The 16737-nt window shown below is 48.9% G+C and overlaps 2 protein-coding genes across 3 annotated transcripts; one reads left to right on the top strand and one right to left on the bottom strand.

Annotated features, from left to right (window-relative positions):
- Window positions 1-1996: 1996 nt before the first annotated feature.
- si:ch211-125o16.4 (neuroblast differentiation-associated protein AHNAK) lies at window positions 1997-8956 on the top strand. 2 transcript variants are annotated; one of them, XM_053876095.1, is made up of 5 exons: window positions 1997-2089; window positions 3742-3777; window positions 3842-3935; window positions 4130-4296; window positions 4473-8956. In XM_053876095.1, exons 2-5 carry the CDS (start codon window positions 3775-3777, stop codon window positions 8655-8657), a joined length of 4449 nt encoding a protein of 1482 aa, XP_053732070.1. In that variant the 5' UTR covers window positions 1997-2089; window positions 3742-3774; the 3' UTR covers window positions 8658-8956. The 2 variants fall into 2 exon arrangements, with proteins under 2 accessions (XP_053732070.1, XP_053732071.1); XM_053876096.1 differs by lacking the exon at window positions 1997-2089 and adding an exon at window positions 2701-2982.
- A 770-nt stretch (window positions 8957-9726) lies between these two features.
- Window positions 9727-15832, bottom strand: edaradd (EDAR-associated death domain). Its single transcript, XM_053875386.1, has 6 exons — window positions 15687-15832; window positions 12518-12576; window positions 12198-12240; window positions 11923-11990; window positions 10597-10645; window positions 9727-10250 (listed from the first exon to the last, which is right to left on the bottom strand). Exons 2-6 carry the CDS (start codon window positions 12569-12571, stop codon window positions 9862-9864), a joined length of 603 nt encoding a protein of 200 aa, XP_053731361.1. The 5' UTR covers window positions 12572-12576; window positions 15687-15832; the 3' UTR covers window positions 9727-9861.
- Window positions 15833-16737: the final 905 nt, after the last annotated feature.

Consider the following 16737-nt stretch of genomic DNA (forward strand, 5'->3'; position numbering starts at 1 on the left):
AGACCAGGATCTACGTAGCTCAAGCTAATCGGACTTAGCCGCACTCTGCTAACAGCGCTCCTCTGTGGTTGGTTTAACACAAATTAGTTGGATGCTGTTTGTCTCAGCCATTTTGTTTTTTTAGCTTCACTACTGCTCCTACATTTTTGTCCTATCGACGCCATTTAAACACCAAAATGTGCGGCTCAGACGGAAATCACCCATCAGAAGTACGAGTGAAACATTAGAAAAACAATCCTGTGACTGAGTCTTGTGATTCAGACGACAAACCAGTTTCTCATTTACTCTCGAACCGTGACTAAAAAAAAACAAGACGACCAAAACGGAAGTGAAAGTTCCATTACTTTGCAAGTCACTCTGATACTGCAACAAAAACCTCCTTTGTTAGCGTGGAACATTCGCTCTATTCACTAGCCGACGAGCTCCGGAGCCTCAATCCAGTCGACTGAGCTCAGAGTCCGGGAAACAGCCACCGTCCCGGGATATGGGGACGGACCAGAGTCTTGTGCGTCAACCACCAAACTCACCGACGGCTTGAGCTCAGCTTCACTTCTATTCTGGATTATAATCCTGTGTTTTCCAACCTTTTTCTAGCCACGGCACCTTGGTTCATTGAGAAAATCCCAGGCTCACCACCAGAGGAACCTGCACTTGTGCTTAAAGTCCTATAGAAAATTCCCATTCATTTGTGAAAAACTGTAGCTACTGACACTGGCTTGTTATTTTGCCAGGATATTTGCTGAAACAACTAACAGAAAATGTATTTGTTTCAAATGTGTCCAGAAAGTGGCGGCAATATGGCAAAATATACCATGATGTATTTATGTATTTACTGACTTTAAATCACTGTTTGGATTAGATCACTTCTCTTTTGCATGGTTTTATTGTAGTTTTGAGTTTCCAGACAAATCCTCAGCCTCTTTGCCTGAACTTGCTTCATAAAAACAATGATTCTTTCTCTCTTCTCATTTTGGAGCTCATTTATTTTGTTGTGCATTCAATTTTTCGCCAACTTTTAAACCACAAAGCAAACTTTGACACTCCACGAGTATCAATAAAGGTTTGAAATGAGACGCCAGTTATCTCTGCGGTGCAGACAGTCTTTGGCATGGTGGTGGAGAACCACTGGTATAATCAAATATAGGATTTTTTAAATGAAATATCTGTCTCATCGCACTTAGTACTCACTAACTTTATTGCCAATATTCATCGTCTGAAATATGGCTGTTGATGGCTCCTCTGCCACTGGGTCTTGGGAAAGTGTGGCGCTTCTTAAGCGCTCCAAATATTACAGCATGAAAGGTGGCAACCCTCTGACCCGCTTTATTGTCGTATATAACTTCAAGTCGACCATGCGTGCAGCTCCGACATGGCCTCACTAAGCTTTGATGTGTTTACTGGAGTAAGCAATGAGCCTGGACATCGTGATCGAGACAACATGCATGTTGTAAAGACATCTGGAACGAACTTGCGTGTCATGACTTTAACTTCCTCCCTGGAGGATCCATTTGGTGTCAGCAGTGAAACCGAGGCCCACGACCAGAAAATGCTCTGAAGACACCACAGTGCTGCTGGTTTATGTGTCGCCTCAGTTACAGACTCAAGGTTCTTCCCCTTGTCTTCCAAGCACCAACCTCTGTTCATGAGCACCGGCTTGTGTCTGCAGCGAGTGTTTGAGTGATGTGATGACAGACGCTGTGATGTGGCTGACAGCTCAGATCTTTGACTCAAATATGTGGAGATTTTCAACTTTCTGCCTGTGAGCTGAGAGATAATGCGCTGCTGCTGCTGCTGCTGCCACACATTCTCCACCTGGTCGGTCCAGTTGCTGAGAAGAGGTGTGTGCTCGCGCTTCGCTCGGGTTTCGGCTGCCAAGAGGCGGTCGCTCTCGGCAGCGCTGACTGAGGTGAGCAGGGAACAGGGGGTGCTGCAGGAGGCGGTGCTGAGTCTGAAGAACCTGTTCTCCAGGCCGCCCAGGCTTATAGGCTATTGACATCACATCCATCCCTGACAGCAGCAGCAGACGCCGCGGAGGAGACACACCGACCCTTGGACCTTCTGACCTGGAGACGTCTGGCGGGCTGCACAAGTGAGTCCATCTTTCTTCACTTGGCGTCTCAGTCGGGTTCTTCGTCACTCAAACGTGAGATTAACTCACGGAGGAGGCAGACTGGACTTGGAAACACAGAGGCTCAGCGACAGGCTGCTCTGACGTTGGCGTTGAGACTGTTGCTCTTTGTGAAGAGACGAGTCGGAGGTTTGATTCCCTCTGCTCCTGCATCAGTGGTGTTTCAGGACCTCAGCTCGGAGACCCTGGTGTCGACTGAGTCCATTATCCGAGGACCCAGTCGACACGGTTTGGTACGGTCTGACGTGGAGGAGCGAGGTCCTGCTGCTGCATGAACAACAAGGGCGTCAGAGTTTCAGATGTTACCACATCATGTAACTGATTCATGTGTCACTTTCAGCTGGAGAGGTTCGGGTGTGGCTCCGTGCGTGTGTGTGTGTGTGGTAATTGGCGTGGCACGTCACTCAGAATCCATCCCACCCGACTGGTTTACACTCACATATGTTCTTCAGCCTGCCCGACCAGAAGCTTTGAATTCCTGAGGTCTGAGCTGTGAGTGTGTGTGTGGGTGTGTGTGAGTACCGAGTGACAAGGCAGCATTTTGGCCGGTCCTCACAAGGATTGTCAGCTTATTTTAATGAGGTTCCAGTTTGGTCCTGGTTAAGGTGAGCCATTGCTTTTGGAAGGTGAAGTTGAGGGCGAGAGGACCTCACAGACAGACCTCACTAAGGTAGAGAAACGTGTGTGTGTGGGTGTGTGTGAGTACCGAGAGACAAGGCAGCATTTTGGCCGGTCCTCACAAGGATTGTCAGCTTATTTTAATGAAGTTCCAGTTTGGTCCTGGTTAAGGTGAGCCATTGCTTTTGGAAGGTGAAGTTGAGGGCGAGAGGACCTCACAGACAGACCTCACTAAGGTAGAGAAACGTGTGTGTGTGAAGTCACAGGACTGTAGGAGACATTGATAAGTATAGAGTTTCTGGACGGCACAAGCAACTCTGGAGCTTGATCTGGACTGTTTATGTTGTGTGTTAAACATGTGCTGAACACAGGAGTCAGTGACAAAAAATCAGGAACAAGTGAGAGCTCATCCACAAATAACCTGATTTAAAAGCAAACTTATTTTCCAAAATTTGGTCAACTTGTGTAGCCACGAAAAAAAGGCAGATTAATGAGACAAAGGTTTTAAAATAAGATATAAAGATGTATTTCATTATGCAAACTTCAAAATACTCATTTTAAAACTTTTAAAACTTCAAAAACATCATGATTAAGTTGAAAGTCTCTTTCAGAGGTAAATTATTATTATTAACTAATTAATTTATGAACTAAACACTTGGTGAAGAGATGAAATCAAAATTGCATGCAAACACAAATTTTTAAAATTGACAAATGACTCAAATAAAAAGGAAACGGCTGTGAATGTGTATCGTCGACTGCTGTATATTCACTTTACATCCACTTATTCATCCGCTGCCGTCGTCATGTTTCACTTATTCACTTCTTCGTAATAACCATCTTGGTAAAAACAGTTTGTGCGGTCTCTTCCTGAGGTGAGAGCTGCTTCACTTCTGGCCTGTGTGTAGCTCCTGTTCTCTGGTGAGGGGGCAGCACTGAGGTCAACCCTCATGAACGGATGTGCCGAGCTGAACTACTGTCTTCTTTCTGCCCTCCAGAACTCATGTGGATGTGAATACAGCGAAGACAAAATGGTAAGAGGACGACACGCTCTGTGCTTGGAGTGTCACGAGGATACTAAGCCGTGTGTCTCTGCAGAGCACGGACAGCAAGAGTGTGTTGGACAGTCTCATCCGGACTGAGGGAGGACTCACGGGGGACCTGGTGACCACCAACGGCGGCCTCAGTGCAGGTGAGACTCGTGACTGAGAGCTGATGTTCAGTGTCACCGTCATGTCTGTATGGACGTGTGTGGCAGCGTCGCAGCATCATTTCCTCGTGTCCAGTGTGACCTGCCTCCTGAGTTCATCTGCACGTGTTTCTGCCTGCATCTAGTTCGACCACATTCTTCCTCCAGCCCTGATCAGCATGTCTTGTCTTTTTCAGAGGATGAAGTCGTGGCAGCAACGGTTCACCTGGACCACCTCAACCAGAGTGACCTGATGAACGTCCTGAAGACATTGAAGCAGCTTGACAGCAATGTCGAGGTGTTGACTAAGAAGGACCTGGATGCCAGCGCTGATGTGGGCATCGGTCTGGGAGGCGCTGCAAAGGTACAGTGAGAACGGGTCCGCGCAGTCAAGCGTGTGTGTGGGCTGCTTCGCCAACCCATTTTGGACCTTTGCTTGGTCGTACATGTTGCTGGTGGTGCTTTCAGAGACCTTTTCTTTTGCGATTGAATCGGATGCTCCACTGTTAACGTCATCTTCTGCCCTTCCGTTAATTGCAGGCGCTTGGAGTCAATCACAGTCTCGGCACAGACCTGAGTGCGTCTGCTTCGCCGCCAGACTTCTCCCTTCCAAGCGTTAATGGAAAGCTCAACTCAAGAACGCCTGATATAGGGGCAGAAATAAATGGTCCCTCTTTAAATGCTGATAAGAACCTCAAGTACCACGCCCCCAAATTCACCATGCCCAGCTTCAACCTGCCCACGGTCCCGACAGCAAACGTCTCTGGGGATGTGGACCTTCCCTCTGTCAGTGGAAACGTTGACGCTCCCCGGGTCAATCTGTCCGGTCCAGATGTGAACCTTGAAGGTCCGGATCTCAATGGTCCCTCCGTGAAGGTGGACACCCCCACCGTGGATATCAACGGAGGGGGGAAATTAAAGTGGTACCAGAAGTTAAGAGGTCTGAAGGGAAAAGGTCCAGAAGCGGACATAAACACGCCTGGTGTAAAGGTCGACGGGGACCTTGACCCAGCAGGCATCGGCATACATTCACCCAAAATCGATGTAGAGGGACCAGAAGTCAAGGGGACGGATATGGACCTGAACCTCGCCGCTCCAAAACACCACTGGAAGCTGAAAAAGACCAAACCCGGCCTCAACCTTAACGCCAACGCAGGGGTTGACGTCCCAAAGCCAAAGGTCAACGGTGAAGTAGATTTACCGGATGTTGACCTCAAAGCCGAACACCACACCCCCGGCCTTAAGATCGGAACCTGGAAAAAGCCCAAGTTTGGATTGGGAGGGGTGAAAGCAAAATCGCTTGATCCTGATGTCAGCCTTTCTGCTCCAGAGGCCTCGGTCAAGGCCCCAGATGTACCCAACGCAGATGTCGATGTCAAAGGCGCTGACTTGGATATTGAGCCTCCGAAGTGGTGGCACAAGTTGAAGCCTCGGAAGTTTCACGGCCCCAAACTAAAAGCTGCTGTGTCGGAACCTGACCTGAATCTTGCTGTAGACACCCCAAAAGCCAATGTAGATGTCCCTGACGTCGATGCAGAAATTCCTTCCGGCAAATTCAAATTGTTCAAGATAAACAAATCTGGCACACTGAAGGCCCCGAAGGCCAGCATCAACCCTCCTGAGGCAAACATCCAGGTCCCTGACCTGCACGCGAGCAGTCCGAATCTCAATGTCCAAGCACCAGACCTCAGTGCTGACGTCAACGTCCCGAAGGCCGACGTCAACATCGGCACACCCGAGACTAAACATCGCTTCCCTAAATTGAAACTTCCCAAATTCGGGTCATCAGCACCCAGAGTCAAAGGGCCAACTGTTGACTCTGATCTTAATATTCCATCAGTTGATATAGACGGCAACATGTCGACTCCTGAATTAGATGCCAACATTGAGGGTCCCAATGTGGACATGGACACAAACAAGAAGTTCAAACTTCCAGATTTCAAATTCCCAAAAATTGGAGGGTCAGCACCAAAGGTCCAAGCAGATCTTGATGCTCCGGATTTGGACGTTCCCCCAGTTAAACTGGATGGCAGCTTGTCTGGTCCTAACCTCGAGGGCGACCTTCCAGGTCTGAGTGCTGAGGCTCCAGGGGTGAACATTGATGGTCCAGATCTGGACATGAATGCGCAGAAAAAAATTAAGCTCCCAGATATTAAATTTCCCAAATTTGGGGCATCAGCGCCAAAAGCAGATCTTGATGGTCCAGGACTTGATATTTCACCTGTTGATATAGATGGCAGCCTTTCAGGTCCAAAATTAGATGCTAATCTTCCAGGCATAAAACTTGAAGCTCCTGATGTGGACATGGACGCGAACAAGAAGTTCAAGCTCCCGGATTTTAAACTTCCAAAAATTGGGGGATCAGCACCAAAAGTCAAAGCAGATCTTGATGGCCCCAATGTAGATGTTCCGCCAGTGAACTTGGATGGCAGCCTATCTGCTCCACAGCTCGAGGCCGACCTTCCTGGTGTCAAAGTTGATGCTCCAGGTTTGGACATTGAAGGTCCAGAGATGGACACAAACAAGAAGTTCAAGCTCCCAGATTTTAAACTTCCAAAATTTGGGGCATCAGCACCAAAGGTCAAAGCAGATCTTGACGGCCCCAATGTAGATGTTCCCCCGGTGAACTTGGATGGCAGCCTATCTGCTCCACAGCTCCAGGCCGACCTTCCTGGTGTCAAAGTTGATGCTCCAGGTTTGGACATTGAAGGTCCAGAGATGGACACAAACAAGAAGTTCAAGCTCCCAGATTTTAAACTTCCAAAAATTGGGGGATCAGCACCAAAAGTCAAAGCAGATCTTAATGGCCCCAATGTAGACGTTCCCCCAGTGAACTTGGATGGCAGCCTATCTGCTCCACAGCTCGAGGCCGACCTTCCTGGTGTCAAAGTTGATGCTCCAGGTTTGGACATTGAAGGTCCAGAGATGGACACAAACAAGAAGTTCAAGCTCCCAGATTTTAAACTTCCAAAATTTGGGGCATCAGCACCAAAGGTCAAAGCAGATCTTGACGGCCCCAATGTAGATGTTCCCCCGGTGAACTTGGATGGCAGCCTATCTGCTCCACAGCTCGAGGCCGACCTTCCTGGTGTCAAAGTTGATGCTCCAGGTTTGGACATTGAAGGTCCAGAGATGGACACCAACAAGAAGTTCAAGCTCCCAGATTTTAAACTTCCAAAATTTGGGGGATCAGCACCAAAAGTCAAAGCAGATCTTGACGGCCCCAATGTAGATGTTCCCCCAGTGAACTTGGATGGCAGCCTGTCTGCTCCACAGCTCGAGGCCGACCTTCCTGGTGTCAAAGTTGATGCTCCAGGTTTGGACATTGAAGGTCCAGAGATGGACACTAACAAGAAGTTCAAGCTCCCAGATTTTAAACTTCCAAAATTTGGGGGATCAGCACCAAAGGTCAAAGCAGATCTCGATGGTCCAGATGTAGATGTTCCCACAGTGGACTTGGATGGCAGTGTATCGGGCCCAAAGTTAGAGGGTGAGCTTCCAGGTCTCAATGTTGATGGCCCTGATGTAAATGTTGACTCTCGCAAGAAATTCAAGATGCCAGATTTGAAACTTCCAAAACTCGGAGGTGCAAAACTAAAGGCTCCAGATGTTCCTGATGCAAACCTTGATCTTCCAGCAGCGGACGTTAGTCTCCCTAAGGCCAGTGTTGAGGGACCCAGCTTAAGTTCCCCAAACCTGAACCTTGGTGGGCTTGATCTCAATGCTACATCACCTGATCTGTCCCTAAATGCACCAAGTGTGTCTGGACCTCAGCTGGACGTTGACCTCCCCAAAGCAGGGGTTTCCGGTCCAGGTCTGCAGCTCAAGTCGCCCAATGTGGATTTGGATTCTGGCCTGTCCAAGTCTCTAAACCTAAACCTTCCTGGGATTTCTGGCCCAGGGGTCAAATCTCCAAGCGCTGATGTTGAATTGAACGCACCCAAGATGGAGGCAGGCGCAGATGTCAACCTGCAGTCGCCACATGTCGACATCGAAAAGCCAAGTAAGCCACATTTAAAGTTCCCTAAACTGAGCTTCTCCAGAAGTAAAAGTGCGGAGGTCACTACCCCGGATGCTGAAGTGAAGGCGAGTCTCGACTCGCCGGAGCTCTCTGCTGATGTGAACGCTGGGGGTAAAAGTTCCCCCAAAAGTCAGTTCAAGTGGCCCTTCAAATGGGGTTTGAAGTCCAACTCTGGCACTGATGAGGACGAAGGTGGCGAAACAGCAGCAATCGACTGGACCGACCCTGGTGCCGCCTTCCCCCAGTTCAAGACTCACAAGCTGCCCAAGGCCAACATGGACAGCAGCGGGGGAATCGAGGACATGCTTCGTCTGAACAAAATCGACACAGACACGGCGGACTACGTCGTGAGCAAAGGCATCCGTCTGCCCGTGCTCAACACCTCCTCCAGACCGGCTGAGAAGATCGACCTCATGGAAAGGCTGAGGCTGGCGAAGGAGAAGGTCCCGTCACACAACTCATCGCCGACCGAAGCCAAAACTGACATCGGCACGAAGCTGGCCGCTGCAAGTCTCAACGCTGGTCTGTTGAAGGAAGCAGAGGATTCCTCTCTGGTGAGAGGAGGAACCTTCAAAGTGGAGAAGCCTGGATCCGTCCTGGGCCTGGCGGCCCCCGAAGCAGCCGCTTCTAGTGACAGTGACAGACTCGCGCTGAGCCTCGACAACATGCTCGGCCTCAACCTCAAAGACTCAGAAGCCGAGTGACTCCTGGCAACAGGAAGAGGGCTGCCTGGGAAGTGTAGATACATGGAAGCATCGTGGTCTGCAGGCTGTTGAGACCCCGTCTGTCCTCGCAGACAAATCACATGATCACGTTTGTAACGATTGCTGCTCTCATTAACTCTCTGTACATTTCTGTTATTTATACTCTTTGACATCATTTAACTGGGGAGTTTGTTGTTTCCTCAGTATTCAGCGGCGACACTTGTGTCCAACCTGTGCTGAGACGTCTAAGTTAAGAGATGTGTTTTGTTACGTTTGCTCATTAAACTCTTCCACAACAAGACACGTCCTGCTTCATGAGATATTGGCCGAATGTTCCTTCTTCTCCACTGAAGTCTTGACTCTGGAGGACAATTTCACTCTCACAACAAACATCTTCAGATCTCCACTTCATCGTCAAACGTGTAGAGCAGCGTTTCCAACCGGGGTGAGAGAGTGTCAGGTGTGTTGTGGGAAAGTGCAAAAGCAAAGTGACAAAATCCAGTTATTTAAAGTAAGTAAATAAATCAATAAATCATGACATATGTTGCCATGTTGCCGGCCCTTTCTGGGCACATTTGGAACAAACACATTTTCTGCAATTTGTTTCTGCAAATACCCAGGCAAAATAACAAGCCAGTGTCAGTAGCTACAGTTTTTCACAAACGAATAGGGATTTTCTATAGGACTTTAAGCTCAAGTGCGCTTTGGCCCAGGTTCCGTTGGTGGTGAGCCTGGGATTTTTTCAATGAACCAAGGTGCCGTGGCTAGAAAAAGGTTGAAAAACACTAGTGTAGACGTTCATTGGCGCTTGGCTAAGTCGTGGACTTGTCGCTTAAGCAAGGTCTGTGAGCACCACCAAGGGGTCAGAGAGTAACACCTTCATTCAGCTGTGACGCCCTCTCTCACCTGACCCAACAGGGAACTGGGTTCATGTCACCAGTGGCTCCACCTCAGCTCCCACTCCTCCTGTGTTAGGTCGCAGGCGCAGCAGCAGCACAGAAGAGACGTGACCGTCTCAGCATCGACCTCCTCTGACAACTGAACATAAGAACTGAGCTGACAGGTGTAAACAGATTTATTACAGTCGAGGGTACAGCGCAGCCATGTACAGAGGAGCAGAGTCGACGGAAAACATCTCTGTTGGGGATCTACTCACATTCTAAAGCGTAAAGCTGCGTAGCAAAGACCACACGGGAGAGAGTGGTCAGTGAGTCTGTTGCCAGCGCTCGGGCCAGACCTTCTCTGTCCAGCTCTGCAGCAGCCGCAGCACGTCGATGCGCTGGTAGATGCGGCAGAGGTCGGTGAGTTCGGTGACGCTCTTCTGGTTGTAGCGGTGCAGGAACTCCTGCGTGGGACTGTGGGACAGGGAGCCCTGGGTGCGGTGCTCCAGCAGGGTCAGTTCGTCATAGCTCATCCCCCAGCGGCTCGCAAAGTTCTTCCAGTTCTTGATGGTGCAGTGGTTCGTGTCCAGTTTCAGCCGCAACGTGTCCAGAAGATCTTTGTCGTTCATGAGGTCACTGATCTTCGGAGGAGGGGCTGGACAGAAGCACCTTTCACACGGATGGTTGAACAGCTGCAGCTCTTTCGGGAAGTCTGGGGCGAAGAGAGGAGGACAAGTTAGAGTCTGAAAAAGGAGTCGAGCAGAGCTTCTGAGGGTCACGCATGTCCGACTGCAGGTGGGCTCCTTACTGCCACTCAGGTCATATGAGCAAATGCAACCTGTAAAAGCGGTGGGTACTGGACATTTCAGGGGATCCAGGGTCTGGATATGACCCCGAATGGGTCACTCATACAGTCAATGCCTCAGATGACATGGAGTCACCTTCTCTCTGGGGTTTGTATCCGAAAGATGCTCACGTGTTTTCCAGAGGCGACACTTTCAGGATCTTATAGAAACCACTGTGGTGAAGAAGTGTCACCGAGGGTGAGGAGGGTTTACCTGGTGAGGTCGAGGTCGGGCAGGTGCACTCCTCCACGTCCTTCACCGGCTGCAATGACACACACATTAAGATCATCATAACATCATTCCTGCAGGTCCGACTCTTCTCCACTGCCGGCAGCAGCAGGTGCTCAGCTGAAACTGGAGCCCGACATGTCTTCACTGGCTCCTGCAGGACGTGTCCAAACCAGAGTGGCTTCAGGAAGATCAGACGAAGAGGCAAACCCCTGAGGGGAGCGAGTCTCTAACGCAGGCCTGGCTCCCGAGCCGCATGCGACTCTTCACCACACCAGCGGCAAAAATTACTTGGAAAAGTAAGAGCTATTCCAGCGAAATTTCAAGATTTAGGTCGAAGACTTTGAATCGCATTTAACTTCGAAGTGTAGACAACGCGCCTCGCCGCACGTGAGCCAAGCCCCATTCAATGGCAACGAGAGTTGCGGTCCTCAAACTTGGAGCGTCATCAGATCCACGATCAACGCGACTGACATGACTTAGTTCCACGTTTGTCATTCTCTAAACTAAAGGTCTGGCATCTGTTTCACCTATGATTCATAGTTGGAGTGAAGATGAGACGCTCCAGTCTGCAGCGTGGCTCACACACACAGACCGGGTCCACGTTATTGGTGGCATGAGCCACGTCCAAATATATGAAAGTCAAATAAATGGCGCACACATTTCTATCTACGCCGCTTGATATTTCTAGAAGGATGTATAAATTTAAAAAAATACATGCACAAGAGACATATGCCGGACTCGAACCAGCAACCTCGTGACAAACAGGGATGAGCTTTCACCGCTATTCTGCGCTGAGTCACGTGACCAGCTGTTCAGGTGAAGCCTCACAGCCTGACATGTTTGTAGCACATGGCTCTGTTCAGCATCACAGTTAAACCTTTGTGGCTCTCCAGATGGTTGGCTCTAACGTCACATGACCACGGACATCACAACGAGAGGAGTTTGGTTCAGACCAAGAGTGTGATGGATGCTGAGAGAGAGAAGATCCCTCCGTCACCTGCAGCTCAGTGAACGGCTCAGACCACATCCTGAGTTTTCACAGCTTCAATTAGAGCAGTTGAATGAAGCTCTGCCAGTAGAAAGTAAAACTGTGTTAATGACAGAGGGGCGACTGCTGGGAGGCAGATCTCCTCCACAGACTGTTGGCAGCGGCACACTGCCACGATGCTCAACACATGCTGCCAACAGAGCCGTTCATTATTGGAAGAAATGTAATCCATCCAACAGTTCGTTTCTGCTACATTTTAACACGAGGGGATTAAAACAGAGTGTAAAACAAGTCTTTTGGATACATTTCTGGAGGCTGACCTTTGTGATTCTGTCAGAGGGGCTCAGGTATCCGGAGGGCATGGAGCTGAGGTGGAGGGTCACCGGGCCTGCTCACAAACACCCAAGAACACAGGATGACACCACAATATCACATAATCCTCAACAGAGAGACAAGAAGCGGGTTAGCGACATGTCATGGTGCCAATAGGTGGCGACCACCAGCCAATAGAAATGGGAGGAGCTTAGTAGCAGCACACACAGCTAAGGGAAGGACCTGGTTAGCCAGGGAGGACGCAGGCTGACAGCTGACTCACCATGAGGATCTGTGACTTGGACAGGGTAATTGGCCTCCAAAGACTGTGGTGAGAAGATAAAAGTCATCACAGGTCAATCTAAAGTGAAGCTTAGAGAAGCGTTAGCACGTTTGATCCCGACATTCAACAATAAGCTACGGCTAATGTTCGATACGTCGTCTGCACACGAGGGTGGAAATGAGTCCGAGCCTGCCGGGACATGTTCTGGTACAGCTGCGAGACTTCTTTACAAGCAACAATGAGGAGTCACTACAAAGTGGAGCGGAAGGAGGACAAGTCAAGGCAGCCAGGGAAACTCAGATCTGGAGGCCGCTGCTCACTATTTCTGCAACGAAGGTGGTGGTGTCTGTGTCCTCCACCGGCTCCGAGCTCATCCTGCCTGCGAACACAGAGCAAAACCACGTCTGACGTGAAAACAATGTCAAATGATACCATGGATTCCATTCAGGCTTTTAGCTAGGATTTTGAAACGGGGACCACGCCCCAACCCATAACCCCCGCCCCAACCCCACCCCCTCCCAACACACCATCGCAATGACTGACAACTAACAACTTGCTTTGCAAAACCCAAAGCTGCACCAAAATAACTTGATAAACAACAAATAAGCATCTGAGTCAAACAACGTTAACAGACATGAAGTCAGTAACTGTTGCCACAGTAACACTTTGAGATGCAGGGGTTCCCTGGACGACTGTTTTACTGGGCTGAGCCTCATTCATAAAAAAATAAATAAATAAATAAAAACATTTTTATAATGATTCTTTCCCTCACTACGAGCCATGGTGTGTACAGCCTGGTGTCGCCATCTTTTTCCATATATTGATGCAAGATAAGCAGCTGTATCAGCTGTGATGGTTTTGTAAACTATCACAACCACAACATTCACTCATTCAAACAACACATACATAAAGGCTTGTCGCTTGATTCAATCAATAGAACTACTCCAATTTTGATGCCTGTTGAGCCATGTTGCTCTCATTCTGAAAGGGCTGTGTGTTCGTCCACTTGCTACTGGGATGTGGGGGGCGGGGACAGGAGCACCAAATGTTCCTCGGGGCAAGCACCGAGTTAGTTTCGTGAACCATTGTTTAAAGTTTGGAGCGTATCTGCGGTTTCTTCCTGTCATCAGCGTCAGCATCAATAGCAGCTTCCATGCCGCGAGTGTCGCGACTCACGAGATCCCCGCGAGATTACGGTGGTAACAAATATGGCGACCGCGGCGGCCAAAATATAGTTGTGAACGGTTCGAGAATCTGCGAATTTGGATGATATTCTACGAAATTACCGAGAGGAAACACAATTTCATATAAACCAGTGAGATGACACAATGAGTTGGGCATTATACAGGCGCTAATAATACATTTAGGGCGTCCTGCTGAGGAAACAGGGCGTCCTGTTTTCAGTGCTGGAGGGCGTCCTGTTTCTCATGTTTTGCAGTTTAGACGCCCTCTAACTAAAAGCCTGCTTCCATTTCCTCCGCTTACACTTCCTGCCTGGGACTCACAGGTCGGACTAGAACTAAGCTGAGGGCTCCTCGACTCTCCTGGACCCAGTGGACGTTAGCAGTCATGAATGATATTTCCACAGAAACGTTGCCAAGCTCCCTGTTCCCACCCAGCATGTCGTCCTACTCACACTCCAGCAGTGTTTCTCATCAGCAGTGGTGATACCAGGGTCAGTGTAAAAGGTCATGTGAGCGGTGAACCCAACAAGCCGAGGTAGATCTGGAAGCGAACCCTCGACGTTCTCCAGTGCCACAACTGAACAGCAACACAAAGAGCTTTTCAGCTCCACAAATACCTGCCGGAGTTATGTGGCCCTCCACTGTCCACGTCACTGAGCACTCTTTGTCCTCCAAAGGGCAGCGACCACCGAACTCCGCTGGCCTTTCTAGAGTTTCACTCCGACGACGGGCTTTGATGCACGAGAGGGAAGACTGAGGAGGAAGTGATGAGAGCTGGACCGACCACCGCGGCTGACCTCATCAGCTGCTGCATCAAGTGAACAACATGACCTCTGCCATTACTGTAATAGTGTCCTACAGCAGGGGCCAAAACATGGAAGCATCATGGAGTGACCTTCACTGACTTCTCCGTGGCCTTCACCTTACTTCCTGAACTTTAATTTCCACACATTCCAACACCTCCTCTCCGTCCCAGTCGGTCATTCAGTGGTACAGGCATTTCCATTCTCCACTTGGTTCTTTATGGCCCTGCAGTTTTGTTTTTCATGGTCAGTTTTAACTTCAATATGGAGTCTTTTTTTTTAAGAAACAGTTGAACTGATGACAAAATGAGTTGCTGCAGACCAAGTCCAACACACTGACAGCTGAGGTCCAGGGTTCTTCGCCCCCAAAAATGATTCAACACATTGCTGCCCCCAGAGATCAGAGACACCCCTGATGCTGGGAATAAATCCAGGGGAGAAGTCTGGGTCTGCTTCAGCAGGACAAAGATGGAGGTCTCCTGCAAGCTGCAGACTGGAGTTCACCCACAAGTAGACTGTCTGTGGGTCCTCACATGAGCCAAGCAGAGCATCTATAGAGTCACACGTGACTTCACATAAGCGGACAAGTCACGCTGCCGTGTCGAGGGGTTCCGGCTGAAGAACATGCAGCCTGTCGCCCAATGATCCGTCGTGAGCCCAGCCTGGGATCAGAGGCGCATTGTTTCGCCTCTCTGGGAATGTCGGGCATGTAGGGACGCGCTCTGGATGAAGTTCAGGAGATGAAATATAAACCACATCATAACACATTGCTCAGGGGGCATAATTCCACGCAGGTGAAACCAGCGCGTCTCTCTGTGACCACCCAGGTCTCCAAGTCAGCACTCAGTCAACAGGTCACCTTGTCTCTCCGTCATCCATGATCTGTGGCTGTTAATACCGCGATCATCCATAACATTATGACCACCAAACTAATCACCAGACATCATGACTGTTATTGCTCTTAGGAGAAGGAGAAGGAGAAGGAGAAGGAGAAGCCACCGTTCCTTCAGGTGATCACATGACCACCTTGGAGGGCTGAAGTGAGAGCAACAATAGAGGGAAGACTCTGCGACTCTCCCACTGGTCAGAAGCTCCACTTAAAACCTAAAGCCGCAGCAGGTAAACCGCGGCACAAAGCCCTTCAGTCTTTGAGATGAGTGTTGTTCAGGGCTGGAGTTTCCTTTTTCAACACTGTTTAGTGATAGCAGTGATCATTTAGAACGTTTTATTTGTGCTCATTACTCAATGGGTGATCCACGTTAAGATGCCAGAGAACGCGAGCCGAGAGGTCAGTGCACGAGCCGAAAGGTCAGTGCAGCTGAGGATAGTTTTCAGGGAGTTGACAGAGATTCCTGGTCTACGAAGGGTCCAAAGTCCGTTCGTTTCTCGCACCAATTGCACACGCAATACGATCCAAACGTGATGCTGAACAATGCAGCGTCTGGTCCAGTGGTGAGACCTTGGTCCCTCGTGGTGTGAAGAAACTAAAAGTTCCAACTCACCCAAGTGTTCCTTTCACTCCCCCACTGAGTCGAGTTTCGGTGATGCAGCTTCTCCCACGTCCGAGGAATCGTGTCAGAAGACGATGGAGTAGATCCTGAGTTGTGAGAGGCGTCTCTGGCAGCCCGGCGGCCGCGAACACGGACTGACTGACTGCACCTGAACCTGCCGTGGAGGGGCCGGATTAATGCTGCCTTCAGTGCAGGCTCGGAAATTCTGAATCTCACGCACTCGCCGCGTTTCCACCGAGCAGCCCGGATCCCTGCGGTTCGGGTCGCTACCGTTACCGTTAAACTGTTCAACTTCTTTTATTTTTGAAAAGAAAACATTGATTTCATATTGCGAGTTCAAATCTAATTTTATTCAGTCGGCATAAATACCATTAGAATGGTACAGATCATAAAAATGTTCCACTACTCTGAATGTATTTCAAATTCTTATATAAAATTGAAATTCTTATACAAATGTTTTCAAGACATTAAAAAAGCTTTAGTTTAAATAGGGTGATATAAAAACTTGAATATAGCCACCATGGTGATTTATTGTGCTATTGTCTAACTGAAGTATCCCCAAGCTTTACTATTTAAAATGGCATATAATAGAACCTGACGGACCAAGGTCTCCTCTGTCTATGTACCAAACTTACTGGCGCTCTTTCCTTCCCACAGGTTATTCTGGTGATCTTCGCTTCCTGCAGTAAATTAAAAACGCCTTGACATCAGGACTCATTGGGCTACTGGCTTGTCTTGACTCTCTATTTGTCAAGCAGAAAGAGGTAGAAAACCTTTCAAGAAGAATCAAACACCGTGTCAGAGCAAAAATTTAATAATATATAGTGCATCAACTCTAGATAGATCACGATGGAGACTGATTGATGGAGCCACTTCCTGTTTCCTTTCTTCCTGTGTATGTATTTAATGCGGGGAATTGTATTTAAACATGTTTACCTTCATAACGTCAGTTTGTTTTTATTTCATTTTCCAGGTCACGTGAGGACGACGGACGGACGGGAACCTCCTCAAAATCTTTCCTGTCACCGTCCAAACTTTATTG

The sequence above is a fragment of the Synchiropus splendidus genome, chromosome 9 (assembly GCF_027744825.2).
Source record: "Synchiropus splendidus isolate RoL2022-P1 chromosome 9, RoL_Sspl_1.0, whole genome shotgun sequence".
In the NCBI taxonomy this organism is placed as follows: domain Eukaryota; kingdom Metazoa; phylum Chordata; class Actinopteri; order Syngnathiformes; family Callionymidae; genus Synchiropus; species Synchiropus splendidus.